The sequence below is a fragment of the Chiloscyllium plagiosum genome, unplaced genomic scaffold (genome assembly GCF_037043375.1).
Source record: "Chiloscyllium plagiosum isolate Xiang-an unplaced genomic scaffold, Cpla_swu_hap1 HiC_scaffold_18, whole genome shotgun sequence".
Taxonomy (NCBI): Eukaryota; Metazoa; Chordata; class Chondrichthyes; order Orectolobiformes; family Hemiscylliidae; genus Chiloscyllium; species Chiloscyllium plagiosum.
Window position 1 is genome coordinate 17,008,355 of NW_028270156.1, and position 12,337 is coordinate 17,020,691.

At 63.8% G+C, this 12,337-nt stretch overlaps 1 protein-coding gene and 1 long non-coding RNA gene across 2 annotated transcripts in view; both read right to left on the reverse strand.

Moving 5' to 3' along the window:
* Positions 1-8,205, reverse strand: part of hsd17b12a (hydroxysteroid (17-beta) dehydrogenase 12a) — a 172,855-nt gene extending 164,650 nt beyond the window's left edge. The window contains exon 1 of the mRNA XM_043705480.2: positions 8,022-8,205. Coding sequence (XP_043561415.2) covers positions 8,022-8,187 — 166 coding nt within the window. The 5' untranslated portion in view covers positions 8,188-8,205. The remainder of the gene's footprint in view (positions 1-8,021) is intronic.
* A 153-nt stretch (positions 8,206-8,358) lies between these two features.
* Positions 8,359-12,337, reverse strand: part of LOC122557665 (uncharacterized) — a 28,507-nt gene continuing 24,528 nt past the window's right edge. The window contains exon 6 of the long non-coding RNA XR_006313899.2: positions 8,359-8,474. This is a non-coding gene — a long non-coding RNA (uncharacterized LOC122557665). The remainder of the gene's footprint in view (positions 8,475-12,337) is intronic.

Here is a 12,337-nt window from a genome sequence, read left to right on the forward strand (position 1 = left end):
TCGCTCCCCTCGCCCCGGCCCGCCTCTCCCCGACTCGCTCCCCTCGCCCCGGCCCGCCTCTCCCCGACTCGCTCCCCTCGCCCCGGCCCGCCTCTCCCCGACTCGATCCCCTCGCCCCGGCCCGCCTCTCCCCGACTCGCTCCACTCGCCCCGGCCCGCCTCTCCCCGACTCGCTCCCCTCGCCCCGGCCCGCCTCTCCCCGACTCGCTCCCCTCGCCCCGGCCCACCTCTCCCAGGCTCGCCCCGGCCCGCCTCTCCCCGGCTCGCCCCGGCCCGCCTCTCCCCGGCTCGCCCCGGCCCGCCTCTCCCCGGCCCGCCTCTCCCAGGCTCGCCCCGGCCCGCCTCTCCCCGGCTCGCCCCGGCCCGCCTCTCCCCGGCTCGCCCCGGCCCGCCTCTCCCCGGCCCGCCTCTCCCCGGCTCGCCCCGGCCCGCCTCTCCCCGGCTCGCCCCGGCCCGCCTCTCCCCGGCTCGCCCCGGCCCGCCTCGCCCCGGCCCGCCTCTCCCCGGCTCGCCCCGGCCCGCCTCTCCCCGGCTCGCCCCGGCCCGCCTCTCCCCGGCTCGCCCCGGCCCGCCTCTCCCCGGCTCGCCCCGGCCCGCCTCTCCCCGGCTCGCCCCGGCCCGCCTCTCCCCGGCTCGCCCCGGCCCGCCTCTCACCGGCTCGCCCCGGCCCGCCTCTCCCCGGCCCGCCTCTCCCCGGCTCGCCCCGGCCCGCCTCTCCCCGGCCCGCCCCGGCCCGCCTCTCCCCGGCTCGCCCCGGCCCGCCTCTCCCCGGCTCGCCCCGGCCCGCCTCTCCCCGGCTCGCCCCGGCCCGCCTCTCCCCGGCTCGCCCCGGCCCGCCTCTCCCCGGCTCGCCCCGGCCCGCCTCTCCCCGGCTCGCCCCGGCCCGCCTCTCCCCGGCTCGCCCCGGCCCACCTCCCCCCGACCCGTCTCCCCCCGGCTCGCCCCGACCCGTCTCCCCCCGGCTCCCCCCGACCCGTCTCTCCCCGGCTCGGCCCGACCCGTCTCTCCCCGGCTCGGCCCGACCCGTCTCTCCCCGGCTCGCCCCGACCCGTCTCTCCCCGGCTCGCCCCGACCCGTCTCTCCCCGGCTCGCCCCGACCCGTCTCTCCCCGGCTCGCCCCGACCCGTCTCTCCCCGGCTCGCCCCGACCCGTCTCTCCCCGGCTCGCCCCGACCCGTCTCTCCCCGGCTCGCCCCGACCCGTCTCTCCCCGGCTCGCCCCGACCCGTCTCTCCCCGGCTCGCCCCGACCCGTCTCTCCCCGGCTCGCCCCGACCCGTCTCTCCCCGGCTCGCCCCGACCCGTCTCTCCCCGGCTCGCCCCGACCCGTCTCTCCCCGGCTCGCCCCGACCCGTCTCTCCCCGGCTCGCCCCGACCCGTCTCTCCCCGGCTCGCCCCGACCCGTCTCTCCCCGGCTCGCCCCGACCCGTCTCTCCCCGGCTCGCCCCGACCCGTCTCTCCCCGGCTCGCCCCCCTCGCCCCGACCCGTCTCTCCCCGGCTCGCCCCCCTCGCCCCGACCCGTCTCTCCCGGCTCGCCCCCCTCGCCCCGACCCGTCTCTCCCCGGCTCGCCCCCCTCGCCCCGACCCGTCTCTCCCCGGCTCGCCCCCCTCGACCCGACCCGTCTCTCCCCGGCTCGCCCCCCTCGCCCCGACCCGTCTCTCCCCGGCTCGCCCCGACCCGTCTCTCCCCGGCTCGCCCCCCTCGCCCCGACCCGTCTCTCCCCTGCTCGCCCCCCTCGCCCCGACCCGTCTCTCCCCGGCCCGCCCCCCTCGCCCCGACCCGTCTCTCCCCGACCCGCCCCCCTCGCCCCGACCCGTCTCTCCCCGACCCGCCCCCCTCGCCCCGACCCGGCTCGCCCGGACCCGTCTCTCCCCGGCTCGCCCCGACCCGTCTCTCCCCGGCTCGCCCCGACCCGTCTCTCCCCGGCTCGCCCCGACCCGTCTCTCCCCGGCTCGCCCCCTCGCCCCGACCCGTCTCTCCCCGGCTCGCCCCCCTCGCCCCGACCCGTCTCTCCCCGGCTCGCCCCCCTCGCCCCGACCCGTCTCTCCCCGGCCCGCCCCCCTCGCCCCGACCCGGCTCGCCCCTACCCGTCTCTCCCCGGCTCGCCCCGACCCGTCTCTCCCCGGCTCGCCCCCCTCGCCCCGACCCGTCTCTCCCCGGCTCGCCCCCCTCGCCCCGACCCGTCTCTCCCCGGCTCGCCCCCCTCGCCCCGACCCGTCTCTCCCCGGCTCGCCCCCCTCGCCCCGACCCGTCTCTCCCCGGCCCGCCCCCCTCGCCCCGACCCGTCTCTCCCCGGCCCGCCCCCCTCGCCCCGACCCGGCTCGCCCCTACCCGTCTCTCCCCGGCTCGCCCCGACCCGTCTCTCCCGGCTCGCCCCCCTCGCCCCGACCCGTCTCTCCCCGGCTCGCCCCCCTCGCCCCGACCCGTCTCTCCCCGGCTCGCCCCCCTCGCCCCGACCCGTCTCTCCCCGGCTCGCCCCCCTCGCCCCGACCCGTCTCTCCCCGGCTCGCCCCCCTCGCCCCGACCCGTCTCTCCCCGGCTCGCCCCCCTCGCCCCGACCCGTCTCTCCCCGGCTCGCCCCCCTCGCCCCGACCCGTCTCTCCCCGGCCCGCCCCCCTCGCCCCGACCCGGCTCGCCCCTACCCGTCTCTCCCCGGCTCGCCCCGACCCGTCTCTCCCCGGCTCGCCCCGACCCGTCTCTCCCCGGCTCGCCCCCCTCGCCCCGACCCGTCTCTCCCCGGCTCGCCCCCCTCGCCCCGACCCGTCTCTCCCCGGCTCGCCCCCCTCGCCCCGACCCGTCTCTCCCCGGCTCGCCCCCCTCGCCCCGACCCGTCTCTCCCCGGCCCGCCCCCCTCGCCCCGACCCGTCTCTCCCCGGCCCGCCCCCCTCGCCCCGACCCGGCTCGCCCCTACCCGTCTCTCCCCGGCTCGCCCCGACCCGTCTCTCCCCGGCTCGCCCCCCTCGCCCCGACCCGTCTCTCCCCGGCTCGCCCCCCTCGCCCCGACCCGTCTCTCCCCGGCTCGCCCCCCTCGCCCCGACCCGTCTCTCCCCGGCTCGCCCCCCTCGCCCCGACCCGTCTCTCCCCGGCTCGCCCCCCTCGCCCCGACCCGTCTCTCCCCGGCTCGCCCCCCTCGCCCCGACCCGTCTCTCCCCGGCTCGCCCCCCTCGCCCCGACCCGTCTCTCCCCGGCTCGCCCCCCTCGCCCCGACCCGTCTCTCCCCGGCTCGCCCCCCTCGCCCCGACCCGTCTCTCCCCGGCTCGCCCCCCTCGCCCCGACCCGTCTCTCCCCGGCTCGCCCCCCTCGCCCCGACCCGTCTCTCCCCGGCTCGCCCCCCTCGCCCCGACCCGTCTCTCCCCGGCTCGCCCCCCTCGCCCCGACCCGTCTCTCCCCGGCTCGCCCCCCTCGCCCCGACCCGTCTCTCCCCGGCTCGCCCCCCTCGCCCCGACCCGTCTCTCCCCGGCTCGCCCCCCTCGCCCCGACCCGTCTCTCCCCGGCTCGCCCCCCTCGCCCCGACCCGTCTCTCCCCGGCTCGCCCCCCTCGCCCCGACCCGTCTCTGCCCGGCTCGCCCCCCTCGCCCCGACCCGTCTCTCCCCGGCTCGCCCCCCTCGCCCCGACCCGTCTCTCCCCGGCTCGCCCCCCTCGCCCCGACCCGTCTCTCCCCGGCTCGCCCCCCTCGCCCCGACCCGTCTCTCCCCCCTCGCCCCGGCCCGCCTCTCCCCGACTCGCTCCCCTCGCCCCGGCCCGCCTCTCCCCGACTCGCTCCCCTCGCCCCGGCCCGCCTCTCCCCGACTCGCTCCCCTCGCCCCGGCCCGCCTCTCCCCGACTCGCTCCCCTCGCCCCGGCCCGCCTCTCCCCGACTCGCTCCCCTCGCCCCGGCCCGCCTCTCCCCGACTCGCTCCCCTCGCCCCGGCCCGCCTCTCCCCGACTCGCTCCCCTCGCCCCGGCCCGCCTCTCCCCGACTGGCTCCCCTCGCCCCGGCCCGCCTCTCCCCGACTGGCTCCCCTCGCCCCGGCCCGCCTCTCCCCGACTCGCTCCCCTCGCCCCGGCCCGCCTCTCCCCGACTCGCTCCCCTCGCCCCGGCCCGCCTCTCCCCGACTCGATCCCCTCGCCCCGGCCCGCCTCTCCCCGACTCGCTCCACTCGCCCCGGCCCGCCTCTCCCCGACTCGCTCCCCTCGCCCCGGCCCGCCTCTCCCCGACTCGCTCCCCTCGCCCCGGCCCGCCTCTCCCCGACTCGCTCCCCTCACCCCGGCCCACCTCTCCCAGGCTCACCCCGGCCCGCCTCTCCCCGGCTCGCCCCGGCCCGCCTCTCCCCGGCTTGCCCCCCTCGCCCCGACCCGTCTCTCCCCGGCTCGCCCCCCTCGCCCCGACCCGTCTCTCCCCGGCCCGCCCCCCTCGCCCCGACCCGGCTCGCCCCTACCCGTCTCTCCCCGGCTCGCCCCTACCCGTCTCTCCCCGGCTCGCCCCCCTCGCCCCGACCCGTCTCTCCCCGGCTCGCCCCCCTCGCCCCGACCCGTCTCTCCCCGGCTCGCCCCCCTCGCCCCGACCCGTCTCTCCCCGGCTCGCCCCCCTCGCCCCGACCCGTCTCTCCCCGGCTCGCCCCCCTCGCCCCGACCCGTCTCTCCCCGGCTCGCCCCCCTCGCCCCGACCCGTCTCTCCCCGGCTCGCCCCGACCCGTCTCTCCCCGGCTCGCCCCCCTCGCCCCGACCCGTCTCTCCCCGGCTCGCCCCCCTCGCCCCGACCCGTCTCTCCCCGGCTCGCCCCCCTCGCCCCGACCCGTCTCTCCCCGGCTCGCCCCCCTCGCCCCGACCCGTCTCTCCCCGGCTCGCCCCCCTCGCCCCGACCCGTCTCTCCCCGGCTCGCCCCCCTCGCCCCGACCCGTCTCTCCCCGGCTCGCCCCCCTCGCCCCGACCCGTCTCTCCCCGGCTCGCCCCCCTCGGCCCGACCCGTCTCTCCCCGGCTCGCCCCGACCCGTCTCTCCCCGGCTCGCCCCCCTCGCCCCGACCCGTCTCTCCCCGGCTCGCCCCCCTCGCCCCGACCCGTCTCTCCCCGGCTCGCCCCCCTCGCCCCGACCCGTCTCTCCCCGGCTCGCCCCCCTCGCCCCGACCCGTCTCTCCCCGGCTCGCCCCCCTCGCCCCGACCCGTCTCTGCCCGGCTCGCCCCCCTCGCCCCGACCCGTCTCTGCCCGGCTCGCCCCCCTCGCCCCGACCCGTCTCCCCCCGGCTCGCCCCGACCCGTCTCTCCCCGGCTCGCCCCCCTCGCCCCGACCCGTCTCTCCCCGGCTCGCCCCGACCCGTCTCTCCCCGGTTCGCCCCTCTCGCCCCGACCCGTCTCTCCCCGACCCGCCCCCCTCGCCCCGACCCGTCTCTCCCCGACCCGCCCCCCTCGCCCCGACCCGTCTCTCCCCGACCCGCCCCCCTCGCCCCGACCCGTCTCTCCCCGACCCGCCCCCCTCGACCCGTCTCTCCCCGACCCGCCCCCCTCGACCCGTCTCTCCCCGGCTCGCCCCGACCCGTCTCTCCCCGGCTCGCCCCGACCCGGCTCGCCCCGACCCGTCTCTCCCCGGCTCGCCCCGACCCGTCTCTCCCCGGCTCGCCCCGACCCGTCTCTCCCCGGCTCGCCTCTCCCCGGCTCTCCCCGGCTCGCCCCGACCCGTCTCTCCCCGGCTCGCCTCTCCCCGGCTCGCCCCGACCCGTCTCTCCCCGGCTCGCCCCCCTCGCCCCGACCCGTCTCTCCCCGGCTCGCCCCCCTCGCCCCGACCCGTCTCTCCCCGGCTCGCCCCGACCCGTCTCTCCCCGGCTCGCCCCCCTCGCCCCGACCCGTCTCTCCCCGGCTCGCCCCCCTCGCCCCGACCCGTCTCTCCCCGACCCGCCCCCCTCGCCCCGACCCGTCTCTCCCCCCTCGCCCCGGCCCGTCTCTCCCCGGCTCTCCCCGGCTCGCCCCGACCCGGCTCTCCCCGGCTCGCCCCGACCCGGCTCTCCCCGGCTCGCCCCGACCCGGCTCTCCCCGGCTCGCCCCGACCCGGCTCTCCCCGGCTCGCCCCGACCCGGCTCTCCCCGGCTCGCCCCGACCCGGCTCGCCCCGGCTCGCCCCGACCCGGCTCGCCCCGGCTCGCCCCGACCCGGCTCGCCCCGGCTCGCCCCGACCCGGCTCGCCCCGGCTCGCCCCGACCCGGCTCGCCCCGGCTCGCCCCGACCCGGCTCGCCCCGGCTCGCCCCGACCCGGCTCTCCCCGACCCGGCTCTCCCCGACCCGGCTCTCCCCGGCTCGCCCCGACCCGGCTCTCCCCGGCTCGCCCCGACCCGGCTCTCCCCGGCTCGCCCCGACCCGGCTCTCCCCGTCTCTCCCCGGCTCGCCCCGACCCGTCTCTCCCCGGCTCGCCCCGACCCGTCTCTCCCCGGCTCGCCCCGACCCGGCTCGCCCCGACCCGTCTCTCCCCGACCCGTCTCTCCCCGACCCGTCTCTCCCCGACCCGTCTCTCCCCGACCCGTCTCTCCCCGACCCGTCTCTCCCCGACCCGTCTCTCCCCGACCCGTCTCTCCCCGACCCGTCTCTCCCTGTCTCTCCCCCCCCTCGCCCCGACCAGTCTCTCCCCGACTCGCCCCCCTCGCCCCGACCCATCTCTCCCCGACTCGCCCCCCTCGCCCCGACCCATCTCTCCCCGACTCGCCCCCCTCGCCCCGACCCATCTCTCCCCGACTCGCCCCCCTCGCCCCGACCCGTCTCTCCCTGTCTCTCCCCCCCTCGCCCCGACCCGTCTCTCCCTGTCTCTCCCCCCCTCGCCCCGACCCGTCTCTCCCCGACCCATCTCTCCCCAACTCGCCCCGACCCGTCTCTCCCCGACTCGCCCCCCTCGCCCCGACCCATCTCTCCCCGACTCGCCCCCCTCGCCCCGACCCGTCTCTCCCTGTCTCTCCCCCCCTCGCCCCGACCCGTCTCTCCCCGACCCATCTCTCCCCAACTCGCCCCCCTCGCCCCGACCCGTCTCTCCCCGGCTCGCCCCCCCTCGCCCCGACCCGTCTCTCCCCGACCCATCTCTCCCCAACTCGCCCCGACCCGTCTCTCCCCGGCTCGCCCCGACCCGTCTCTCCCCGACTCGCCCCCCTCGCCCCGACCCATCTCTCCCCGACTCGCCCCCCTCGCCCCGACCCATCTCTCCCCGGCTCGCCCCCCTCGCCCCGACCCATCTCTCCCCGGCTCGCCCCCCTCGCCCCGACCCATCTCTCCCCGGCTCGCCCCCCTCGCCCCGACCCATCTCTCCCCGGCTCGCCCCCCTCGCCCCGACCCATCTCTCCCCGGCTCGCCCCCCTCGCCCCGACCCATCTCTCCCCGGCTCGCCCCCCTCGCCCCGACCCATCTCTCCCCGGCTCGCCCCCCTCGCCCCGACCCATCTCTCCCCTGCTCGCCCCCCTCGCCCCGACCCATCTCTCCCCTGCTCGCCCCCCTCGCCCCGACCCATCTCTCCCCTGCTCGCCCCCCTCGCCCCGACCCATCTCTCCCCTGCTCGCCCCCCTCGCCCCGACCCATCTCTCCCCGGCTCGCCCCCCTCGCCCCGACCCATCTCTCCCCGGCTCGCCCCCCTCGCCCCGACCCATCTCTCCCCGGCTCGCCCCCCTCGCCCCGACCCATCTCTCCCCGGCTCGCCCCCCTCGCCCCGACCCATCTCTCCCCGGCTCGCCCCCCTCGCCCCGACCCATCTCTCCCCGGCTCGCCCCCCTCGCCCCGACCCATCTCTCCCCGGCTCGCCCCCCTCGCCCCGACCCATCTCTCCCCGGCTCGCCCCCCTCGCCCCGACCCATCTCTCCCCGGCTCGCCCCCCTCGCCCCGACCCATCTCTCCCCGGCTCGCCCCCCTCGCCCCGACCCATCTCTCCCCGACCCGCCCCCCTCGCCCCGACCCGTCTCTCCCCGACCCGCCCCCCTCACCCCTCTCAGCCCAACCGACCGACCCCGACCTCCCCTCCCTCAGCCTGACCCTCCCTCAGCCTGACCCTCCCTCAGCCTGACCCTCCCCAGCGCACTCACCTGCCCAGCGGCCGTACTCTAGCAGCCTGATCCTGCTTCCAAACACGAAGGCCTTCGCCCCATTCAGCAGCCTAAAGGCGGTCTTCAGTGACAGCCAGGTCACGGTGGCCACGCCGAGCCAGTAAAAGAACTGAACAGCCGGCAGCGATCCGAGAGGCACCATCATCTCCAAGTGCAGCTCCTGGCACCGGCCGGAAACACGCGCCCAGCTTCCGGCAGGCGCCCATTGGCTTACTTACCTCCGATATCCTATTGGTTGGGAGGTACGTCGATCGGTCCGAGGGGCCCGTTATGAGCGTCAGCTCCACCTCCGCCGATGCATTGTGGGATTTGTCGTTTTCACCCACAACTACCACCGTGGACACGCTGCTCCTTAGAACTACAGGTCCCACAATCCAAGGGTAACAGCAAATTCACGCCGCTCCAACAGTCTTCTCGTGAGATCTCACGAGCCTAGAAACACGGAAGTGGTAGCTTTAATCACAACATGTGCTACATTTATTAAAAATATTTAAAAGATACACAAAATATTCAGGCCAAAATTGTGGGGTAATGATAGAAATTATTTCTTGCAAACAATTCTCTTTTCACAATAAATGTCATTTTGTCCAACAATCTGTACTTCATATTTGAGCAAGCACACTTTTAAAAACATTTCATTGCAAACATTGATTTTAGACAGTATTAGTAATGTTATTTAACTTGAAAATTTATTTTTCGAAATGTGTTGTATATTTTATCATCTGGAATGTGGAGGCGATAATTTGAAACTGACATTTACAACTATCAGTTACTACAAGTATTTTAAGAAGTTGCAGTATAAATTTAAAATTTATCTTTTGAAACAAACAATACACTGATCTTTCTACATTCTACCTAAAAAACGAAAAATAATGTGTGAAATGTGTTTTGTTTCATTATAAAACACCTAAGTGCTTTTTATAATATGGGCATTTTCTGAGGTAAAAATAATGTATTCTAAAACAATAAATTATTATTTGTATTATATTTTGAAACCTATTTTCTGATATTATTTGTTGAATCTTATATTCTAGTGTGTTTCACGATATTGCAAAGCATTACAGAAAATATATCTCCATTTTTGTGTTTCATCATCTTTCTAATTCAATACAAACTCAAATTGTTCATTTGCAGTTTTATTTGTCTTTAAAGAATAATATTTCTTTCACTAACTAATAGAATAATACAACTGCCACAAACAATGCTATAAAACTATGAGAATGGAAAAACATATTACCTGAGCTTCTCTATTTTCATTAGTTTTGAACTACCAGGTTTTTGTTAACATTCCAATTAAGAAATAATTACTCCGGAAATAAAGAAATGTACATTTAATTAATGACAATTATCCTGCTTTATAAAAAAAATTGTCCAACTTTTAATAACTACGGACTTTTAGAACAACTAAAATACAGTATTTAATCAAATGCAGCACAAGCTGCAATGTGATCTATATTGCACTAACATTGACAAAAGAGTAATAACGGCAAGAATTTATCAATTATAGATATTTTATACAAATATGTAAAATAATTAACTGAGTACTTTTCTTTATTGCCAATTAATTAATAGTGCAGTTCTGTATGTTTACAGTAAACTCATTCTGGATATTTGAATAACTTATGAATAAAATGTTTATAGGTTTGGTTTCTGACAAGAATATTATTTATATTCCATTGAAAGAAAATAGGCTTAAAGACATATTCTGCCCTTTTTTAATGTTCTGAACAATACAGAATGTAGCATTCACGACAGCATCACATTTTACTGCATCTTTTATAATTCTGTATTCCTTATCAAAACTTGCACAAATGTAAAATTTGCAGTAATAATTTAAAGTAACTATTGCTTAACAGTCCAATCACATTTGATTACTTTTAAAATAAAATATTTATTTTAACCAAAATACATAAAAGCATATTCCAGTTTTAGGAAAATACCTGCCAAAATTTACCTCAGATATTGTGATATATGTCCTCGCTTTTATATCAAATAGCAAGTTTATTTTTCTGTCTGTCTCTTTCCATTTCCTCTGAATAACATAATACAATCTAAACAAAACTTCTATGACAGAAATAACCATTTCTGATACCTCGTAGTGATCCACACAATTAAAATTATAAATGAAAAACATAGCAAGTTATTACTTCATACCTCAACATCATTACAATAAATATTGTATTTATTCCATTCTAGTATTCTCTTTGCAAATGAAACTAATAAATGCCGATTTCTGTTTTTGAATATAGGTATTTAAATATACCACAAATTGCCTAATTTACCAGCATTTTCTAAACCTTCGTACTTTCTCTTACAATGAGGCCTTTTTGATTAAACATTTACACTCACCAGATTTGTAATGTTACGCATTTCATTTTCCTTTTGATAACAACAAATATTTTAGTGTTATTCAAACAGTTGTAACCCCCACAATAAACCATTAGGGTTTAAACATATTTTAATCTTGAGCTACAGTAAAATAAATAGTCAGATTCTCATTTAAACCTGATAGCCTTTTACTGTCATTATTTCCACTTTTAGAATAAAAAATATTTACCTACAGGTTGAGTCAAATATTCAACTTGGATAGAATCAATTGTCTATAGAATCTTTTGCTTTAACCTGCAATATTACTTACATTTTAATTTAATATTGTAATCCTTGTTCAGTAAAATAAAAACTCTTTTCCATTAAAGAACACATATTGCTTTCATTTATAAAAGATTTTAGGGTATGAACTCTCCTACTCAGGAGTAGGAAAACATGTCCAAAGGAAAGTAAATAGCTGAAATTTTGTTTTTAAAAAATATGAGCTGCTTATATATAGAGAGGGGTAATAAAAAAGTATCTTTTTTTTCCTGATGCTGTAAATGAGAAAATAATTTCATTTTAATATAATACTAATCTGGCAGAGCAAAATTCATATCCGTTTTAAGAAGTAGACATATTATGTTGCACATAAATTACACACTTACAAATTATATCATGTGTGGGTATTTTATACTGTATATAAGACCAAGGTTAAAGTATCTTTATTACTGGAGACAAATATTGGTTATTTAATTTGCTAATAAAAGAATGGAAGATCTAAACATTTGACAGATTCCAATGAAGTCATAATTGTTTGCTTTTATCAGTCAATAAAGAGGATGTACGAGTGCTGATCATTTGTTTAGCCAAATATTTGATTAAAATAGTTTATTTAAAAAAATGCTTTAATATGCAAGTCAAAGCTTTATTTCCTATCTTAGAGCTAAATATAATATGTGGTATATTCATCCCATCTTTTGAAATCTTTTATGTGTTTGTTATTTTTAAAAAATCTATATCTAGAGAAAAAAATGCAAAAGGGTAAGACAGGTTAAGTGCATGGCTCACGTGGATAACAAGCCATTTCAACAGTATCTGTTCTTAAATGTATTTTTAAGAAATTTGGCAGCACCATGCTCAAGTCTCTTTGTTTATAAAGAAGTTCATAATAATTTGCATACTTATAAAACTCAAAGGACAAAGAAAGGAAGAAATTTCAATATTTTCCCTTCCAATTTTATCCTAATTTCTCTTCTTGTCTCTTTAAAGTGATTTTTAAAAAAAAGTATCATTTGTTGGATATTCCCAACCCTTCCGAATCCCTTCAAAGGATTATTCTCCATACATGATTCAAGACAGTGAGCACCAGGAGACCTTTGACCATGAGAAAGCACATTACAGATACAGTATATCATGTATTGAACTTTGTCAATGTCAATGTACAATAAGATGTTAGTTGGGGGGTGTCCATGGACAAAGATCAAAAGCAGGGCCCTCATTAGAATATTCACATTCCAATTTTGGGCGTAATACAGACAATCTGAGCATTAAGACTTTTCTAAGGTCAGCAAACTCGGGAGTGGATCTTCCTGCTCTGTGTGATTTATTAACAAACTATATGATGTTGTTACCTTCTGATCAATTACGGAGGTTAGAGATATCATGCTTAAGATTAATTACTGATTGTACATTAGTTTGAATATAATAATTTACACATTAACACTGCAATATATATGCTGTAATATATGATTATTTTTGCAATGTTAAAATTTTTAATCAGATTTGAGGCATTCCAATTATATTTATTGAAGTTGACACATCACTTATATATTAATTTTAATTTAACTTTATCTAAAGAGTTATTTGCACAGATTTGAAATCACAGTATGGTTAACACTAAAAAAAATCGCTAATATGTGATGTGGTTTGTTGAAACAAATAAATGCAAAAGTCAAGTTGAAGGTGTGCAACATATTACTTGATTC